Here is a 22,975-nt window from a genome sequence, read left to right as displayed (position 1 = left end):
TAAATGAGGTATTTTAATGTGCAGCCTGTAATTTAATCCTCCCAGTCGACCTGTAATATTATTTCGACCTGTAATATGTTTTCAACCTGTAATATTTTCGACCTGTAATTTATTTTCGACGATATTATTTCAGCCATCAGTAAGACAATATATATATACTAATATAATAGCATTATAATATCCAAAATTATATATATACATCATTACAACATCAATAATATTATAGTTCAAATCGACACAAATCCTACATGAAAAAGCGCTTAATATAAAATTGACACAAATCCTCTTTTATTTCTTCCAACTTAAGTCTCGGGTACCCAGCAACACGGAATTCGTCAAGGTACTACAAAACAAAAACATAATATGAATGATACATTTAGTTAAATGTAATAAATTATATGAAATTATCTTAAGTTATAAATTCACACCGTGAGCGGAATCTCTAATTGATTTGCCTGAAGGATTTCTTTCATAAACCTCAATACAAAGTATCCGCAATCGTAACTGTTTCGCTGTTGCGGACACTACATAGAAAAACAAATAAGATTCTATAATTGTCTTGTTTTATCAAGTAGCATAAATATATTATAAGCAACATTGTGAAAAATAATGTACCTGCACTTGGATCCAAGTAATGTTGTTAGATTTAGTTCGGGATACCTGTGCGTCCCGTTGACTTCGGAACACTTGTATTGATCTAATTAACAAATATATAAAAGCATATGTTTAGATCAATCCCACAAATAAGTAAATATATAAATATATAAATATACACGAATATATATTTAGAACGATCCCACTTACAAATCAACGATGTCCTTCATGGCCGGATAATTGGTCCATTCACCATTTACCGAATTCAGATAATACACGACTTCCCTTATAGGGTTGATAGCAAGAAGCAACCAGTGTGCTCTATAAATTAAAACAATAGGTTATATGAAAATTTTGCTATACACAAAAGAAACAGAGATTAGATGAACAAAGAATGAGAAACTAACCCTACTGGTCGGGTATTATACGCCAAAAGATGCAGACTTTCTGTATTGCCGGTGGACATGAATCTATCGACTAAGTGCTGTCTAACTGATTCCGGTTCCGAAGCAATTGCCATTCCGCTGCAATGGGCGGAAGACACGAAACGGAATCTGTTAGACAATGGATTCCCGCGCAACACTCTGTCATACAACAACCTTAAATAAAAACATAATAAACATTAGATTATTTTCATTGAAATGTGTAAATAAATTATATTGTGGGACTAATTAAATAATATATCGGATGAGTGAATATTACCGGATGTATGAGTGCATGTTAGTGACGCCTAGTTGATCATGCCTAAAAATCTCCTCCAAGACATCAATTGTAATAAGTGACTTGAATTCAATACCGAAGACACTTTCATCCATATCGATTTCACGTAAAGCACCATCCTTCAAATCGGACATATCAACCATTGTTCCGAGCGTCGACCGGTATCGAGCCACAAAAGCACCGCCTTTTTTTCCCGCTGGCTTCGGAGGACCAGTGGGTGGTACGGTACGAACTTGCTGCGTCAGTTGTTGAGACTCCCGAGCGGATGCCTAAAAATCATATAAGTTAGGTAAAATATAAAATCATGCAGATTTAGATTCAGATTAATTATTAACACTTTAAATGTACCTCTTTTAGTGATGCAACGGACTTCTCCTCCTGTAAAATCCCTTTACCCTTAACTGTGGGTTTTATAGGAGCAGTCTAAAATTAAAATGTAAAAAATAATTAATAAACGGTTTAGAATTGACATTCGAAAACTAAATGATTCATAATCGTTTTCAATATACCTCATCACTAATGGTAATGAGCTCCGAGGGCCATGCAACAAATGATCCTATTGCATCTCGCAGCAATGTCGTCTCTGAGACCATGTCAGGTACCGGTAGCATCGCATCATGATCTACTACAACATCCACCGATACTTTCAGGTGTCCATCCGGGAGCGGTCTATGGTGAAGTAAATCTCCCAAAGTGTTGTGCACTTTTCCCTTGCCAACTAGTCGATAATTCGGTTCCGATAAGTATAGTTGGCAAGATGAAATGCCCTAAACCAATAGTAAATATAAAGTCATTATCATTAATAAAATAGAACAATTTAAAAGGAAAAAAAACTATAATTACCTCGGGAAATTTCCTTTGATAGTTGATACTAGCCTTATCACTAGTTTCTTTCACCGATGAAGTGTTGCACTTTTCTCTCATATACATCTTTTTATCTCTTTGTAATTCAGAGACTTGTGCTTGCAATTCCGCCAACTTTTGCAACACTTCTTCATTTGAAGGATTTCTTCTCCTAGGACTCTTGTAAAAAGAGGTTGGAGTCACACCATAACCCTTACCCCTCACCCGACCGGGATACTCAGGAGCATCTAGTGCTCTACTAAGTACGCTCCCCTCACCGGTGGATGCCGATTGCGACAAGGTCTCCTGTAATTCATTTACATTAAAAAATCATTTATATATTAAAAAACATTTGATTTAATTAAAGACACAGTATTATACTTACACATTCAGTAAAAACTCTCTGAACTTCGGGATCGACAGCTTGATTCTTGCCCACACGAGCTTCCCTCCACAACACATGTACAGGAAGTGAGGTTTCCTCACTTTTAGACTCCTCTAACTATGCATTGACACAAATGATAAAATCGTCAAATAAAACACATTTAGACAATTAATTAAAATGCATTTCTATTTACTTACAAGTTTATCCTCTAAGCGTGCATATCCCATACGCCCTTTTTTGTATGGATACGCGGGTTTGGATGCTCTCGCACTATTCGTGGCACTCCTTTTCCGAAAATCTTCATCTCTTTGCTTTACAAACTCAGCCCAATCTTTTTCACCAATGAAGATCTCATACTTTTTTGGCCGTCCCGGTGCCTCTTCAAGAAAGTTTCCATCTTTATCCTTAAGATAGGTGTTTGTCAAAAAGGCTTTCCACCCTCTATATCTTTTGTCGGCCAAACTAAGTATGTAACGTTTACGATCATCTGGTATCTCAAAAGTCCTCTGCAAAAAAACATACGCATAGTGTGTTAGTATAAGTAATTTAAACAATTTATCGTCAAGATAATAACAACAATTAACCATATATGATATATACCTGAAGCTCGTCCCAAATCGCTTTTTTTTTTCGCATCCAACTCTAAGCTTTTCAGAGTCCATTTAGGTGTGGAGATCGGAATATGCATACGAACAAGTGTACCAATATAGCTTGTCAACTTTGCAGAATTAGGACCAATTGCTTGTTTATCAGAATTCCAATCCAAACGGTATACTAATCCTTGGTCTCTATGTCGAACGATTCCCTTCATAATAGTGATGCCTCGTGCAACTTCTTTTGCTACAGTATCAGGTGGAGCATTTGTATCTGTGGCATCTCTTTCTTGAGCATCTCTTTCTTGTGAGTTTTCTTGTGAGTTTTCAGGTGGAGCATCTCTATCCGGAGCCATTTAACCTGTATCAAACAAACTAAAGCACATTAGTACACTATTAATAAGCTAACAATCTATACAAGTCAAATGGAAGTCAAACCATGCATGTACAAGTGTATCGGAAACGAAATCGGTACAAATCAAAATAAGCGTCAAAAAAGAAAGTTGTAGGAATTGAACAAAATTTACATGGCTATGGTAAAACGTCCCCACGGACTCAAAAATAAAGTCGGTTTTCCGAAATTCAGACCCTAAGCCCGACTTTTGATTACGGGCAGAAGCAAAACCGATAAAAAAACAGTCCCGAAATGTAAAGATAAGTGCATGAGCAGCTCCGGAATCGTCAAAATAGTATAGTTACATGTAAAGAAGTCGACAAACGGATACATGGTTCAAAAGTTATGTACAAAACGAGAATATGCACCAAAATTGAATAAGTACTATACTATTGATTAAAACAATCGGTACAAATTGAATAAAACAAATTAGTCGGAATATGTATACTATTACCTTTATCACTAACGTCTCTTTCTTTTCTTGGTAGGATTGTGTTCTAAGCGTCTCTTAACAACGCGGACGGTTGGATTGATCCAAATACCCTCATTATGATCATTTCTAGTACAAGATTCATTCTCATTTTGATCGTTTCTTGTACAAGATTCAATGCCAACACCAATATCACCTTGATCTTCAATGTTTTCATCTACTATTTTGTTAGATAAAAGCACTATAGACCATTTCGTACTTGTCGGATCATTGACATAGAACACTTGTTTAGCTTGAGAGGCTAAAATGAAAGGCTCATCTTTGTACCCTACCCTATTGAGATCCACTTGCAAAAATCCTGACTTATCCATTCGTATGCCACTATTATTTTCAACCCACTTGCTACCAAATACAGGAATCTGAAACTTCGCGTAATCAAACACCAAAATGCGCTCGATAACCCCAAAATATGACAAATTTGCAAACTTCGGATTTAAGTCATTCGCACTTGATATGTGCATTGCTTCAGCTACCAAGGTAACACCACTATTTTGCATAGTACTTTTATCATCCTGTTCTTTGGTATAAAATGTGTATCCATTAATAGCGTATGCGCTATAAGAAAGCACAATTACAGTTGGACCATAGGCTAAACATCTCAACCTTTCTGTTACTAAAGCAGGATCTGAACGATACTTTGAATAAATATGATCCCTAAACCACGGTATGAAACTTCGATTGTGCTCTCGTACTATCCAGTTCTCATTTCTATTTGGATTTAAATCTCGGAGAACAACCTTGTGCATTTCAACATACGGCTCAACCTCAATCTCATTGTGCAGAACATACAAGTGCGCTTGATTCCGTTCGACCATTGATACTGTCACAACTTTATTTCCAATTAGCCTTTTTCCTTCTTTTTTTTCGACAATATGAGATTTGGGGAGTCCAATTGATTGAACATTTGACAGATATTCAGTACAAAACTCAACCGCTTCTTCAACAACGTATCGTTCGGCAATACAACCCTCCGGTCGACTTCTGTTTTTCACGTACCCTTTTAATATTTTCATATAACGTTCAGCAGGGTACATGCATCTCATATAAGCTGGTCCGCATAATTGTGTCTCTTTCACAAGATGAACGACTAGATGAACCATTATGTCAAAAAACGAGGGAGGAAAATACATTTCAAGATCACATAAAGTAACAACTATCTCTTTTTGCAATGTTGGTAAGATCGCGGGATCGACCACCTTACTGCAAATTGACCTGAAGAAGAAACACAGCTTAGTTATTGCGCTTCTTACTTTTTCTGGCAGAATAGAACGTATACCTATTGGTAAAAAATGTTCCATTATAACATGACAATCATGCGTCTTCAAACTCTTTAACTTGAGGTCTTTCATGGACACAAGTCTTCTAATATCTGAAGAGTAGCCTTCTGGAACTTTAACTTCACTGAGGAACTTACACAATGTTTTCTTCTCCTTTCTAGATAGAGTGTAAACAGCAGGTGGCAGATATCTTCGTCTTCCTTTCGTCACGAGTCCCAATTCAGTTCTCATTCCCATGTTTACCATGTCCTTCCTTATGTTAAGGCCATCCTTAGACTTTCCTTGTATATTGAGTAACGTACCTATGACGCTGTCAAATACATTTTTTTCAATATGCATAACATCCAGGAAATGTCTTACGTACAACGACTTCCAATATGGAAGTTCAAAAAAATGGACTTCTTCTTCCACCCACCCTTGACAAGTGAATGTGCAAAAGGCTTGCCAAACTGAGTGCTCACATCTTTCACCTTTTCAAAAATTTGATCACCTGACAAAAAAGGCGGGGCTGTACCATGTTCGGCCTTTCCGTTGAATGCTTTTCTCCACCCACGGTAGTGATGATTAGAATTTAAGAATCTACGATGGCCGAGAAAGACATTCTTCTGACAAAGATCCAATCGTGTCGTATCGGTTTCATCTTCACAAACGGGACACGCCTTTTGACCTTTATTGCTGTACCCGGATAGATTTCCGTATGCTGGAAAATCATTAATTGTTCCAAACAACATCGCCCTCAAGTTGAAACTTTCCTTCCTATACCCATCGTAAACCTCCACACCGTTGTCCCACAAAAACTTTAAATCTTCGATTAACGGTGCCAAGTATACGTCTATGTCATTCCCTGGTTGTTTAGGCCCAGAAATTAGCATAGATAACATCATGTACTTACGCTTCATACATAGCCACGGAGGTAGGTTATAGATCATAAGAATCACAGGCCATGTGCTATGCGAGATACTCTGAATACCATGCGGGTTCATTCCATCAGTAGACAATGACAACCGAAGGTTTCTTGCTTCTTTTCCAAATTCAGGATAATCAGTATCAACTTTCATCCATTGTGGTGAGTCTGCCGGATGTCGCAACTTTCCATCAATAATTCTTTCATCTGCATGCCAAGTCAAGTGTCTTGAATCGGTCTCACTACGATACATGCGTCTAAATCTCGGAATTATAGGAAAATACCATAAGACTTTAGCAGAAGACAACTTTTTCTTATATCGAGGGGCACCACATTTAGGACACTCATTCAACGCTGCATACTCGTTTCGAAACAAAACGCAATCGTTTGGACATGCATGTATCTTATCATAGCTCATGTCAATAGAGGACAACATCTTTTTGGCTTCATACGTTCGATTGGGAAGAACATTATCTTCTGGTAGCATATCTTTCATAAGGGCTAATAACTCTGTGAAACTTTTATCCGACCATCCATTGTCCGCCTTTAAGTTGTACAACTTTAACACCGCAGACAATCTTATGAATTTTGAACAACCATCATACAACGGTTTCTCTGCATCGCTTACCAACCTCTCAAACATTTTGGGACAATCCGCAAGATCTTCTTCAAGCGCTTCTGCAATCTCTTCGACTCGATCGCAATCGTATGTGTCTGTGCAATCGTCGTTTGAAGCATACTTCCTATTACACCTCGACTCAACATTCCCGTTACTTTTCTCACCATGCATTGTCCAACATGTATAACTTCTATCAATTCCAAACCGTAGTAAATGGGATCCCAACTGTTTCCCGTCAACCTTACCCCCATAACAGCAACCCAAGCAAGGACACGGCATTCGAAGCGGGTCTTCGGAGTGCGCAACCGCAAACTCAACGAATTCCCATACCCCTTTCTCGTACTGTTTCGACAATCGGTTTGAATTCATCCATGTCTTATCCATGTCTTAATTAAGCTAAACAAATGCTTCTTGGTTTCTCTATCAGGTACTAAGGAATTCTGTCAAGATAATAAATAGCTATCATCATAATAGAATACCTAATCAGAATACCTAATCAGAATACCCGATTTCTTAAAGAAGACATTACCTTATTTCAAGGTAATATAAGTCCACAAACCAAAAAATTGGTTGAGAGACACTAAATTGATATTAAATAGAACCATAAACAATAAACTATAAGCAGAAAATAACAAACTATAAGCAAGAAGAAAGGGATAGTAACCTGAATTAGACTTGATGTGGGAGATGGGTAGGTTTGAATCGGCGTTGTACAAGTAGAAACCAGAGACTTCAAAGTAACTGTAAAATTAAACACACACGCACGATGCAGTTAAATACAAATATCATAAAAGTGAAGGAACTATATGCAATCTGTAGCACAAATGTTAAGTGCCAAATTGTAGTTATTTTGTGTATGTAAATAGTGGCACTTATCAATGCTTTTTGTTAATACCGTTTGAATAATCTCCCGTTTTTGTGTAATTACGTTTACTTTACGAATACTTGTATTTTCATACACTTTTATACCGTTTGATAGTTTTGTTGTATTTTTGTAGGTATTCTTGCGTTTTCGGAGCCTTGAGGAATAAAGTGTCGAAGACACGGCTGCGAGAGCCTTGAGGAAATAATTCTGCTGTTCTGGTGCAGGGCGCTTCGCGCGCTGTAGGGCGCGTCGCGCCCTCTTTGAGTTTGAAGAGCTTAGTCTGGCAGAAGTTAGGGCGCGTCGCGCCGGATTAGGGCGCGTCGCGCCGGAGGGCGGTTTGCTAAATTTATAAAGGGCGCATCGCGCCGAAATAGGGCGCGTCGCGCCCACTGCGAAACTCAGTTTTGTATAAATAGTTAATAACAGATTTTTTAGGTTTTTTATCACCTCTTCTTGACAAGTTGAGCTCTGATCCTTTTTTGGTAGTTTAGAGGCTTAGGAAACACCATTGGGTGCGACGTCATGTGGATTGATCATGGATCTGACTCGATTTCATTGTACCGGTGAGATCTTTCCGGTTCATCTTCTCTCTTCCCTTTGTTTCATTCCAATGGTGGGTGTTGTATGTATGTTTCTACTCTTATTGTATGTATATTTGTGGATCTTGGGATCGTTTATATATTCGCTTTACAAATCATCATTGTTGTTGTTCTTGATCTTTTTGCTTAAATGCTCTGGATTTGTGTTGTTGCAGACATGGACACCATAGATCTTGATTAGGAATGATAACTGTTAGTTTCTGGGTTGCAGACATGGATTCAGGACTAACAATCGTAGTGGGTATCGAGTCTAATGCCTCCGTGTTGTTTGTGTCGGTGGAGAAATCGCTGATGTGAATAGTACGGTTGAGCTTTCGTCGGTGTTACAGACATGGACACTGATGTGGCATCTCGAATGATGCCTGGTGATGTTGATGCGTATTGTGAGTGTCGAGCGATAGATCTTCAGATTTAAGTATTCGACGGGTAGAACGAAATGCAACTCCATAACTATTTCTCTTAGACTATTGAGATTGTTTATCTGCTTTTATTTACTTTTCCCGCATTTACTTTCCGCACCCAATTCATGAAACTTAGAACGCGAGATAGTCGAACGGCAGTTCTTCTCACCGATCTCTGTGGACACGATAAATCCCGGATGAATACTTCCAAATCTTTTGTTGCTTGCCGCTCTACCGCTTCAACAAAATGGCGCCGTTGCCGGGGATTGGTTGAGATTAATCGCATTGCGATGGTTTTATGTTTTAAGTTTCGTATAGTTTTGATTTAGTGTTTGGGCAGGTCATTTTCTTTAGGTTGCGTTTGAGGCGAAAGCATTGGCGTACCGCGAGGAAGTTTCTTACCATTCGCGAAACAATAAAGGCGTCGAGCTAACGACGTTAAACGAGCGCTTGTTGGGAGGCACCCCAACGGTTTTATTTTTTTGTTTTTCTGTAATTGAGTTGTATAGGTGTTAAGTGGTGGCTCACTGGAAAATCTGTCTTTTTAGACTGGTCTGGTTTTTCTGGTGTAGCGCGCGTCGCGCGCTCATGGGTGCGTCGCGCGCTGGGTTGCTTTTGGCCAGTGACCTCTTTTTAACGGGTCACTCGGCTCGCCTTTTTCCCACTTACACCAAGGCGTTATAGTATAGTATTTTATCGATTTATTTTTAATTCTTTTGTTTGTGTTTAGACTCAAATTTTGGCCCGATTACTTGGAGTCGCATTTGGTAATTCTTCGATTTTGATTGATTCAACAAGCCGGTTGTGCGGTAATGATTGATCGAATTTGTACGTTGCAAGGTACTCGTTTATCGCTTTCTATAGCATAGCATGTTTAGGAGACTTTTCATTTGTACCATTTTCATACTATTCATTCTTTTTGCATAACTTGCTCATGACTTGAATCACAATTAGTTTCCCCTTTTTACCATAAATGTGAGGTGGCTTTCCATTGTGTATATATGTGAGTGACCGACATTTCTTGTTTTAACTGGATATTATTATGTTTAATCTTTCGTCTGTATCGATTTTGTGAATGCACGAAAGTGATCAAGGCACTTGTTTGATTTTGAGCACAACTACCATAAGCCAAATGTCATTTTACCTTGTGAGTGTGTGACCATTCGTACCCCCTTTGAGCCTTTTTGTCATTGTCCATTTTGTTTTTGAACTTGAGACATAGTTCACCCTTTTTGATGGATTTTGATTATCTTTGTTTTCTTGACCTTAACTATGATGTTTAGTTGGATTTTTACCTTGCCTTAGAAAGTAGGGAGTATTCACTTTATGTTATGGTTGAATTCAAGTTGGGGAGAAGGTGTTTGCCTCTTTATGTTGTGATTGATGTGAGGTTAAGAAAAGAAAAAGAAAAAGAAAAAAAAAAGTGAGAAAGAAAGAAAAGAAAAAGAAAGAAAAAAAGAGAAAAGCTTGAAAAAGAAAAGAACAAAAAGAGTTTTGAATAAGAGTGTACTAATAAGTTTTGTGTTTGGTGTGAAATTTGTGATGAAGAGAAAAGTTGGATTGAAATTGTATTGTTTGAAACTTTGTGGAAATAATTACTCCCTTAGGTTTAGGCAAGTTTTTGTTTCGATTAGCTTTAGGACTTATCACTTGTTTGTTAACCGAGCCACATTACAACCTTGAAAGCCCTTGTGATTCGTGTCGTTGCATTTTCAATACTATTTTTAGATGAACGCATAATTTTGTCTATTGTTTGCAAGATTGTTGGATGAGTGTTCAAAGTCCTCACCTTTCGGTGTTTTTCATCTACCGATGAGTTTTTGCTAGGCGTGATTCATTATTGAGCTTGTTTTGTTTTAGGATGTTTTGTATGAATTTTTGTACTTAGGAATCGTTTCATTTTCATGTTGTCGTTGTAGGATAGTGGTAAGTGTTTACTTTGTTAGTACGTTTTTATTTGAACCGTACAATTGTTTCGTTTTTCTAAATGTTGTTGATTCTTGATTCTTTGGATTTCTACTTTTGCGATTGGAGTGTTTGGCCCTGTTTGAGGACAAACAGATTCTAGTTGGGGAGAGTTGTTAAGTGCCAAATTGTAGTTATTTTGTGTATGTAAATAGTGGCACTTATCAATGCTTTTTGTTAATACCGTTTGAATAATCTCCCGTTTTTGTGTAATTACGTTTACTTTACGAATACTTGTATTTTCATACACTTTTATACCGTTTGATAGTTTTGTTGTATTTTTGTAGGTATTCTTGCGTTTTCGGAGCCTTGAGGAATAAAGTGTCGAAGACACGGCTGCGAGAGCCTTGAGGAAATAATTCTGCTGTTCTGGTGCAGGGCGCTTCGCGCGCTGTAGGGCGCGTCGCGCCCTCTTTGAGTTTGAAGAGCTTAGTCTGGCAGAAGTTAGGGCGCGTCGCGCCGGATTAGGGCGCGTCGCGCCGGAGGGCGGTTTGCTAAATTTATAAAGGGCGCATCGCGCCGAAATAGGGCGCGTCGCGCCCACTGCGAAACTCAGTTTTGTATAAATAGTTAATAACAGATTTTTTAGGTTTTTTATCACCTCTTCTTGACAAGTTGAGCTCTGATCCTTTTTTGGTAGTTTAGAGGCTTAGGAAACACCATTGGGTGCGACGTCATGTGGATTGATCATGGATCTGACTCGATTTCATTGTACCGGTGAGATCTTTCCGGTTCATCTTCTCTCTTCCCTTTGTTTCATTCCAATGGTGGGTGTTGTATGTATGTTTCTACTCTTATTGTATGTATATTTGTGGATCTTGGGATCGTTTATATATTCGCTTTACAAATCATCATTGTTGTTGTTCTTGATCTTTTTGCTTAAATGCTCTGGATTTGTGTTGTTGCAGACATGGACACCATAGATCTTGATTAGGAATGATAACTGTTAGTTTCTGGGTTGCAGACATGGATTCAGGACTAACAATCGTAGTGGGTATCGAGTCTAATGCCTCCGTGTTGTTTGTGTCGGTGGAGAAATCGCTGATGTGAATAGTACGGTTGAGCTTTCGTCGGTGTTACAGACATGGACACTGATGTGGCATCTCGAATGATGCCTGGTGATGTTGATGCGTATTGTGAGTGTCGAGCGATAGATCTTCAGATTTAAGTATTCGACGGGTAGAACGAAATGCAACTCCATAACTATTTCTCTTAGACTATTGAGATTGTTTATCTGCTTTTATTTACTTTTCCCGCATTTACTTTCTGCACCCAATTCATGAAACTTAGAACGCGAGATAGTCGAACGGCAGTTCTTCTCACCGATCTCTGTGGACACGATAAATCCCGGATGAATACTTCCAAATCTTTTGTTGCTTGCCGCTCTACCGCTTCAACAACAAACTACTATGATTTTAGAAGTAGAAACCATAGACTTCAAAGTAACTATAAAGTACACTTCAAAGTAACTGTAAAATTAAACACACACGATGCAGTTAATTAAATACACCACTACTAACACAATATATTTTCATACTAACAAACTCTATTTATCAGAACCAATTTTAACTAACTCTAATAGCTCATTTATTTTTACTTATTCACATGACATAAGTGAACTAGCATTTGGGAATGGCATAATGAAATCACATGCATACATTTCCATACATAAAACAAGATAATAAAATGCAGAATTTGATTCACACCAAACACATGTAACTTTATTCATTTATGATTCACCATTACATGATCACTACTACATATCCATCCATGGCATTAGCATCCACACAATTTGCATAGTTTTATATCACAATTGAAAGCAAGATAAAACAAATTTGAATTGAAAAAACAAATGAATTCATTAACATTCATATTCAATATGTATGTACATGGCCATAAAGAATTACTAAGCATCTCACATGGTGCACACAATTTCCACCCTTGGAATCCCATTAAATCCGCTCAATCCTCACTCACATATGCCACAGAAACAAAGCAAAACAGGGCCGGGTTTGAAACCTCACACTCTCATCCTTGCTACCTCACTTTCATCTTCAACCTCACATTTCCAGAATTAGGGTTTCAAGAAACAACAAAATAGTGAAAGATGATAGAAGATTTACCTGCAAACGAATTCAGAGTTGTTGTTGCTGAGAGGAGATGTTGAGAACGAACGGCTGTGAACGAATCAGAAGAACGATGCCGGCTGTGAACGAAGCAGAAGAACAAACAGCGACGGCGGCGGCGGTTGGCAAGAAGAACGATGACGGCTGTGTGGAGGTTGGCGGCGACGGTACTGTCTTTGTGAAGAGAAACAGTGAAGAAACAATGAAGAAACAATGAAGAAACAATGAAGAATGAAATACAGAACGCGCGTTTGTTTTAATTTGTTTTAAAAAATTTAATTTTAAAATGAGCTACTAGAGCGCTTTTCAAAAGCGCTTTCATAGGTATACCTATACCGGCGCTTTTTCTCTAAAAGCGCTTTCGTACCATATACCTAATTTTCCCTATACCAACGCTTTTGGAAAGCGCTCTCGTATCCACCCTTTACCAGCGCTTTTTAGAAAGCGCTCTGGTACCCCCCCCCCCTTTACCTGCGCTTTCTATAAAGCGCTCTCGTAGCCCCCCCCCCCCTTTACCAGCGCTTTCTAGAAAGCGCTCTCGTACCCCCCACTACAAAAAAAAGTGCTCCCCAGCGACACATATTAGCGACGTGGCTGTCACGTGGGTATTTATTGCCTCTAGCGACGTGACTACCACGTCGCCACATGTTTTTAATTTTAAAATAACTTTATAAACATAAAGTAAGGATGAGTCAGACGTTGGGTTACGTGAATAAAGTTGCGACGTGGGTCAAACGTCGCTACATTAAATGTATAAATTATAAATTTAAAAAGCAATAACGTTCACATGGGGGGAGATTGGGGGGAGATTCAAATTTTAAAAAATTAAGTAGTGACGTTGTAAACACGTCGCAACATTTAAAACGTTATATTGAATTGACTAGGTGACAGGATTTATGGCAGAGACATTAATTAAATGTTACCGTTTGCTTGTTGCGACGTGTTTACCACGTGGCAACTAGCGAAATTAAATTCACGTCGCTACATTGGGTATAAATCAATGCAATTCACTTCACTCCACCACACCTTCGTTGCAGAACAAGAACAACAATAACTTCATCCCCAAAACCAGAACAAGAACAACAACTTCAATCTCCCAAAATCCAACTCCAATTGCATCAATCCAAATATTTTTTTGATATCAAAGGTAATGAAGAGGTTGAACAAGTATTATGTTATAATTTTATTCTTTATTCTGTTATTAATTTTTGATTTTTTTTGGTATAGTTTTAGTAGATTGAAGAAGGAGGAGAGTAGATTGAAGAAGGAGGAGTAGATTGAAGAAGAGGTAAGTAATTAAAATATATTTTTAGTGTAATTTATAATGATTTTTGGGTTAGATATATATATGGTATATATTTTTGGGATACATTTATTAAAATAGATTAATAATGTGTTTGTATAAATTGTAAAACTATTAGAAATAAATTGATATATTAAAATTGTTATAATGTGTTTTAAAAAAATTGATATATTAAAATTGTTTTTAGTATAATTTTTATTAATATTTTTATTAAAACTATACAAACATTATTATATATTATATATTAAAACTATTAATATTATACAAACATTAAAATTATTAAAGTTGTTTTTAGTATATTGATATATTAAAACTATTATTAAAATTATTATATATATTATAATATTTTACAGTATATAAAATAGATTATTATAAATATTAATATAAATTAAAAAAGAATATAATAGTTATATATATTATAAAGTTTCCATTTTTAAGAATATATTATAAATATATACTATAAAGTTCTCACTTTAAAAAATATATTTTTATAACTTAAATAAATTTTATATATGTAAAACTAATATAATAGTTATATATTATAAAGTTTTCATTTTTAATTTTTATTATATATATTATTTATTATAATGAGAAATATTATACTAAAAAAAATTTTAATAAAAAACAAAATATGTATATGTATATCATATTTTTAGTAGATTTATTAATTAAGATATGAATGTGTTTGTATATAGATTTATAATGTGTTTGTATAAATTGTAAAACTATTAGAAATAAATTGATATATTAAAATTGTTATAATGTGTTTTAAAAAAATTGATATATTAAAATTGTTTTTAGTATAATTTTTATTAATATTTTTATTAAAACTATACAAACATTATTATATATTATATATTAAAACTATTAATATTATACAAACATTAAAATTATTAAAGTTGTTTTAGTATATTGATATATTAAAACTATTATTAAAATTATTATATATATTATAATATTTTACAGTATATAAAATAGATTATTATAAATATTAATATAATAGTTATATATATTATAAATATTAATATAATAGTTATATATATTAAATAAATTTTATATATGTAAAACTAATATAATAGTTATATATTATAAAGTTTTCATTTTTAATTTTTATTATATATATTATTTATGATAATGAGAAATATTATACTAAAAAAAATTTTAATAAAAAACAAAATATGTATATGTATATCATATATTTAATAAAAACATTTTTTATTTTTATTTTTTATTTTATTCATATATAATAGATTTAAAACTGAATTTGTATATATGTTATAAAAACATAATATGCATGTGTTTGTATATTTCCAAATATAATAGTAATATTTCTTATTTCTTATTTTTTATTTTTATTACTATATATGTAACAAAAACATAACAGTAGTATTTTTATTAAATAATATTTTTAATATATGTAGTTTAAAATGTGTAGTTAAAAAAAATTATTTTATGGTTAAATATGTTCAATATAACGCGTGTAGTTAAAAATATTAGTAGTATTGTTACTAAATAATAGTTTTAAGAATAGTAAATATTAACTAGTATACGTCTAAGAAGAATATTAAGTTGATTAGTATTCTAACTCCAAATGACAATGATTGTATAAATGTGCAGTATGGAATATTATCGGTATTATCGTAGTTGGATGTACGATAGAACATTTCCAGGAAGAATGGGACTTAAACCCAATTTTATAGTAGGAGTTGAAGGGTTTATAAGTTGGGCGTTTGCTCAGGAATTATGTCGAAGCGAAGGAGGAGTTAGGTGTCCCTGTCTTAAATGTGAATGTAGACCAATAATTAGTGACCCACAGGAAATAACAGCTCATTTGCATAGAAGGGGTTTCATTGCAAATTATTGGGTTTGGACGTTTAACGGTGAAGAACTGCCTAGTAACGTACAAGAGACTAGCAACTCTCATGCTTCAAGTAGTCGGCCGCCTGTGGAATATGAGGAAAACTTTAATCTGATTGGTGACATGGTTGAGGATGCTTTTGGTGTGAACGTGACCTATGATGAGCCTGAAGATTTTGGTGGGGAAGAGTTGCCGAATGAGGAAGCGCAGAAATTTTACCAGTTGTTGAATGAGATGAATACGCCGTTGTTTGATGGATCGTCTGAGTCAAAGTTATCAATTTGTGTGAGATTGTTGGCCGCCAAGGCAAATTGGAATGTTCCTGATCAGTGTTTGGAATTCTTCGTAAAGATGATGTTGGACTCAACTGCAATGAAAGACAACTTGCCTACAACATTTTATGAAGCAAAGAAGTTGGTGTCGAAGTTGGGCTTAAGAGTAAGAAAGATTGATTGTTGCATTAATGGCTGTATGTTGTTCTACGACAATGAGTTTGGTACTCAAGATGGGTTGTTGGAGGAATGTAAGTTTTGTGAGAGTCCAAGATATAAAGTTCCCAGTAGAGCCGTTAACACTAATCAAGACCGTGTAGCAGTAAAGTCCATGTTTTATCTTCCAATAATACCAAGGTTAAAAAGAATGTTTGCTTCAATGCACAGTGCAAGTCAAATGACATGGCATCACACAAATAACACAAGTCCAGGCACTATGAGGCATCCATCTGATGGCGAGGCATGGAAGCATTTTGATCGAATGCATCCTGATTTTGCCGCAGAACCTAGAAATGTCAGGCTTGGATTATGCTCGGATGGATTTACTCCCTATGTCCAAGGGTCGGGAACCGCATATTCTTGTTGGCCAGTTATTGTAACCCCTTACAACCTCCCTCCTGAGATGTGCATGACAAAACCATACATGTTTTTGACGTGCGTCGTTCCAGGACCTTCGAGTCCAAAAGCAGGAATTGATGTGTATTTACAACCTTTAATTGATGATTTGAAGAGATTGTGGATTGGAGAATGGACTTATGATATATCACGTAAAGAAAACTTTATAATGCGAGCTTCATTGATGTGGACCATCAACGACTTTCCAGCATATGGCATGTTGTCTGGTTGGGGTACGCATGGCAAAATGGGTTGTCCGCATTGCATGGGAAACAACAAAGGGTTCACGTTGGATAAAGGTGGGAAAAGCTCGTGGTTTGACTGTCACCGAAGATTCCTACCACGAAATCACTCCTATAGAAGAAACATGACAAACTTTAAAAAAGATGTACGAGTGAAAGATTCGCCTCCGCCTCGATTGTTACCATGGGCTATATGGGAACAAGTTAGTGAGCTACCAAAATTTACAGATACTGGCAAAGAATGCCGAATTGAAGGATACGGAGTCACGCACAATTGGACAAAAAGAAGTATATTTTGGGACCTCCCGTATTGGAAGGATAACTTGTTGCGCCATAATCTAGATGTTATGCTTATTGAGAAGAATTTTTTTGATAATGTATTTAACACAGTGATGGATGTGAAAGGTAAAACAAAAGATAATGAAAAGGCCAGACAAGACATGGAAAAATGGTGTAACAGAAGAGAGTTGGAGTTGAAGCCTCTACCGAATGGAAAGTTATTAAAACCCAAGGCTTGTTTCACTTTGACTTCCCAAGAAGCTAAAGCTGTTTGTCGATGGCTAAAAGATTTGAGAATGCCCGATGGGTATTCATCAAATTTATCAAGGTGTGCTGACCCTAACACTGGGAAGTTGCATGGAATGAAAAGTCACGATTGTCACATTTTCATGGAACAATTGTTACCAATTGCATTTGGCTCGCTACCCAAACATGTTCTTGATCCACTGACTGAAATTAGTCAGTTTTTTAGAGATATTTGTGCGTCAGCTTTAAAAGTGGAAGACATCATGAAGTTGGACCAAAACATTGCAATCATTCTTTGTAAGTTGGAACAAGTATTTCCGCCTGGTTTCTTCGACTCAATGGAACATTTACCTGTGCATCTTGCATATGAAGCCTTTCTTGGTGGACCAGTTCAATATAGGTGGATGTATCCGTTTGAAAGGTTCATGGGTGTGTCATACCCCAAAATTTGTCCGCCTCAATTCTAACATTTAATTTTTTAAACTTTGGTATTATAAATTTTTTGTTCAATTTTACTAACATTTTAACAATAATTTTTATTTACGAAAAAATATGGAATAGTTACTTTAGATTATTTGTATTTTTTAAATAAATAAATTTGGCCGGACACTTCACATGTTTTATAGTGCAATTCTATTTCGAATAAATTGAATAGAACAATTGACAAATGAGTGTGTAAGGAAATATGAACAACAAGTCTTGAGTTTAAGTCAATTAATTTTTTTTTTAATCATTTTTATTATAAGTTTATTGTAGGTAGATTATTTGTAATTTATTAAATTATTAGATTGATTTTCTTGTTTAAAATCACATTATTATTTGTCATTATTATTTAAGAGTAATTATTTTATTATTATTATTATTAATCATTCTATTATCGGTTATTAAAATATTATTACCTATTTATAAATAGTATTTTTTTTTTTACTTTAACTATTATTAATAATATTATTAAGGGTTGAATTAACTTTTTTGTTATAAAAATTTTATAAATTAAATTTGACTACCAGGCACCAGCATAATTGTCTTGACTTGTTGTTTTTTTTATTAAAAAAAATAATTTTATTAGTATTAAATAAAATAGCTCAGGTTATTTGTTTTTTCGTTAATCATCACTATTATCAAGCAAAATATATTATTACTAAATTTTATTAGTTATTTTCACTATAAGGTTTTTTATATGTTATTATTTCTATCTCATATTATTTTTAGAATTAGAAATATTAGATAAGATTCTTTTATTAGGAATTAATTTTTGACAAGTAGTATTATTGTCGTATATTAAAATGATTATTATCTTCATTATTAACTTTCCTATAAAAAAAAAATTAAATGAGAAAATCTGAATCCAAGTGAGAAACGAATCTCACGATTAATGTTTGCTCTTTCTAAAAAGTGCACCAAATTAAGTCCCTCTTCTAAATTACACAAAATATCTTCATATAAGTGCCAAATCTCTTCCAAAAGGATATTCATTCATAACTTTCCAATAATCTCTTCTAATCATTTACAAACATTCCAACTAACATTAAATCCTGTTGAATTAGAATTCAATTCTCCAAACTTACTGTATCACTATAAAAGCAAATTAAAATAGGAGGCTAAGGGGGGGAAACGAAAAAAAACGATCCATGAATCAAAGTTGAAGCAAGCTCTCAAACCAATCCCAATTTGTAACAAATTCCAAGTCTAAAACCAAAACAATACCACCAACATCTCCAATTTTCACCACATCAAACTTAACACAAATTTCAATCATGTTTCCTTCATAATTTCACACAACAACAGTAGCTAAAAAATCATGTAAAACAAACCCAAGAACTTTGCCATTAACAGCAGCCAAACAATAACAAAACCCGCGGGAACAGCCCCTAGAACCGACGGCGACGAATCATCGATCTGCACGCCACGGCCGCCGCAGATGCCACGAACCACCTCTCAGTCGTCGGCGACAAAACGAGGCCATTATCGATGAACCTCCGACGACCGATCTCCGCCACCAAGCGCACATCACCGCCAGATTTGCTTTACTATTACCGCCACGGCCAATCTCCAATCTGAGAGAGATGGTGATAGGTGATGTGGGGCGGCTAACCTCATTCCACGGTTAGTTATTTTTTAGTTATTCTTATTTTTATTTTTTTGTTTTACTTAGTTTTATATGATTATTTTTTCTATTTTAGTTTTTTATTAGATTAGTTACTTAAGTTTTAGTCTAAGTTTAGTTGACTAGGATTTTCAACTTAGTCTTTATTTACATATTTATTTTTATTTATGTTATAAAAATTAAATTTAAAAATCTACTTTTACAATTAAAAAAAACATTAATTAAACCTTCAACGAATAATATGACGAATGAATGACAATTTCATCGCGTCTTCGAATCGATCGACTTTCTATGTCGCATCGATCAAATATCCTATACACACAGAAATCATACGAAATCGATTAATGTCTCGAGCGATAATCGAATGTATGTCGCTAATAATGCGTCTAATTTTATTTAAAGTATTTAATTAATAAATTTAACATTTTTATGAGCACATATTAAAACGGGTGAATGTAAATTTCATTCGTTTGAATGATCAAAGACTTAGCGCACGCTATGTCAAAACGATCATTCTCTTCTGTGGATTAAATTAATTTCAATAATTTCGTGAATAAAATGATGGGATGAATATCTATTTCATCCCGTCTTCGAATTGGTCGACTCTCTATGTCGCACCGATCAAATATCCAAATCACAATTAGAAATTCAAAATACAACTATCCTAATTCAATTAAAACATATTTAAATAATAAAAAATACAAAAAATATGGATTGTACACAAAAATCATTTTTTTTAACTACGAACTACGGTAACTACGAACTACGTGAACTCACTAAAACACATTTCAACATACAAAAATAATAGTGTACAATCCCATAAAAAACACCAACAAACCCCGAACTACGTTGACTCTGATCCTCCATAAGGAGGTACGTAGGCACTTGGCAACAAGGCGAGTCCCCTTTCCCCAAAACCAGATTAGGTCTATATATTTGCTATAACTGTATCATATTTCTGCATTGTAAACCTTTTTATAAACCTTAACCATAAAAATCTTATCATAAACCATACTCTAGAGACACTGTAAACCTTAAGGAAGGGTTAAGGGTGCCTAACACCTTCCCTTGACCCTAATTTCTCAACTTACCCAATTTCTCTAACATTAGGTTTTTCTCCCATGTTTACCCTTATCCTTAGGATAAAATAAAAACATAGGTGGCGACTCTGTAGTTTAAGTTTTTTAACTTAAAATTTAAAGCCGGTCGTAACAGGGTGATTCAAAGCGATCAGTGAAGAATAAAGCAAGAGTTGAAGGTTCTATATGTGCACATTACCTGCATCGAGAAACATCACATTTTTGCAGTCATTATTTCAATCACTTGATGTTAACTCCTAGAACCATACGGAATCCGGTAAATGTCAACCAGAGGAGTCAATTCACCTTATCAGTATTCGGTCTTCCAGGTCGACCTTCTGGAAAGAAGAGTGTGCATTGGTTGACCCAGAAAGAAATGCAATCCGCACATGTCCATGTCTTGATCAACTGCGTCGAAGTTAAACAATACCTTGAGTAAGTTTACCCAATAGTTTTTTTACCTTTGTTGACAATGTCTGTATACCAAACTTATTTAACTTATGGTGTATATTTTGTAGGGAATTTAACAATGCCTATTTTCATAGTACCGGTGTACAATCAACATCCGGCGTCATTCATGCTGAATTTCCCTTATGGTTCAAGCAAAGATTGTCTACCGTGTTTCCACCAACTCCAGAAATACTCCATTTGAGAAACTTGGCAGAAGGCCCTATCCAAAGCGCAAATGAATGGCACACATACTTCGTGAACGGATATAAGTTTCACACTGAGGCATGGACCGAAGGGAAAAAAACCATAAACAGTGGTGTATTTGTAAAAGGAGTTACAGATGGTGGTGAAGATGACTTTTATGGAGTTATTAAACATATCTACGAGTTGGTATACCATTACATGGATTCAGAAAATAAAGTTGTCTTGTTTTATTGTGAATGGTATGATCCAAGTAGAGGCACAAAAATAGACAGGTCATACGGTACTGTTGAGATTCAAATGAACCGGAAATACAAAGAGTATGATCCTTTCATAATGTCAAATATTGTTAGGCAAGTTTATTATGTACCTTATCCTTCATTTGTGACACGTAAAAGAGGATGGTGTGTTGCAATAAAAACAAAACCGCAAGGTCATATTGAAAATGGCGATCAAGTAGAAGATGTTGCCTATCAAGTTGATGATGTTGATCAAATTAATGAAGTGGTTGCAGCTGAAGACATTACAAGTTTGTCTGATACAATTGTTGAGGGACATCAAGTTGATGCATCTATATTGTTGGTTGAAAATAATGTGGATGAAGAGAATGATGAAGAGTTTGAATCCGATGACAACAATGAAGAGAATGACGAAGAGAACGACGAAGAGAACGACGAAGATAATGATGAAGAGAATGATGAAGAGAATGATGAAGAGAATGACGTGGATAGCGAAGATGAAGAATAACTAAACATTGAATGTATATTTATATGTTAATGAATATTTATTTATGTGTTAATGAATATTTATTTATGTGTTAGTGGATATCTATTAAATATCTATTTATGTGTTAATGAGTATTTATGTGTTAATGAATATTTTTGTGTTGATGAATATTTATGTGTTGATGAATAATAAAATAGGTAAAATGCCACCTAAGAGTAAAGATAGTGGTAAGAAGTCCCAACGTCCGAGGATAGTAGTATGTGAGGCGCCTCCCATGGCCGTGTCTTCCCGCCCTCAGAGTGTTGATCATATGTCTTTAGCCAGTACTCAGGCTTTTACCCCATTACTCTCCTCCCACACATTCCCGTCTGGGGTACCGCCATCCTTCCAGTACTCAGCGGTACCGCCATCCTTCCAGCATCCTGGTGTGCCCCCGTCCTTCCAGCAGGCGGGAGGACCTAGCTTTCCATTCACACATACTGGTGTGCCCCCGCCCAGCTTTCCATTCGCCCATACTGGCATGCCTTCATCCTTCCAGCATACTGGAGGATCTGGTTTCTCATATCCCATGCAGATGACTTCCTCCTTTCAGCATACGGGAGGATCCAGTAGTACACCTCCGACACAGGCTGGACGATCTCCTAGTCCACGCCCCACACAGGCTGGACGATCTCCCCGTCCACGTCCGACACAGGCTGGACGATCTCCTAGTCCACGCCCCACACAGGTTGGAGGCTCACGCACCCCACATCCCACACATGTACCAGCCCGTGAGGTTGATGAGGCAGTTGATGAGATAGACGGAGCTGATCTTCGTGGGAG

General features: G+C 35.7%; 1 protein-coding gene and 1 long non-coding RNA gene across 2 annotated transcripts; one reads left to right on the top strand and one right to left on the bottom strand.

The window, feature by feature from the left end:
- Positions 1-231: 231 nt before the first annotated feature.
- Positions 232-682, bottom strand: LOC131648318 (uncharacterized). Its single transcript, XR_009298108.1, has 3 exons — positions 616-682; positions 429-524; positions 232-343 (listed from the first exon to the last, which is right to left on the bottom strand). It is a non-coding gene; the product is annotated as an uncharacterized LOC131648318 (long non-coding RNA).
- Positions 683-19,050: 18,368 nt separating this feature from the next.
- On the top strand, positions 19,051-22,189 carry LOC131648317 (nucleosome assembly protein 1;3-like). Its single transcript, XM_058918085.1, has 3 exons — positions 19,051-19,696; positions 20,913-21,211; positions 21,295-22,189. Exons 2-3 carry the CDS (start codon positions 21,024-21,026, stop codon positions 22,172-22,174), a joined length of 1,068 nt encoding a protein of 355 aa, XP_058774068.1. The 5' UTR covers positions 19,051-19,696; positions 20,913-21,023; the 3' UTR covers positions 22,175-22,189.
- Positions 22,190-22,975: the final 786 nt, after the last annotated feature.

Source organism: Vicia villosa, linkage group LG2 (assembly GCF_029867415.1).
Source record: "Vicia villosa cultivar HV-30 ecotype Madison, WI linkage group LG2, Vvil1.0, whole genome shotgun sequence".
In the NCBI taxonomy this organism is placed as follows: domain Eukaryota; kingdom Viridiplantae; phylum Streptophyta; class Magnoliopsida; order Fabales; family Fabaceae; genus Vicia; species Vicia villosa.
Note: the sequence above shows the minus strand (reverse complement) of the source record. Positions and strands in the feature narration are given on the sequence as shown.

What these genes read in the sequence shown, in the direction of transcription:
- LOC131648317 (XM_058918085.1), top strand. Translation starts at nt 21,024, where the DNA reads ATGTTAACTCCTAGAACCATACGGAATCCGGTAAATGTCAACCAGAGG. An exon ending in GAAGTTAAACAATACCTTGA is followed by an intron (nt 21,212 to 21,294) that starts GTAAGTTTACCC and finishes TATATTTTGTAG; the next exon opens with GGAATTTAACAATGCCTATT.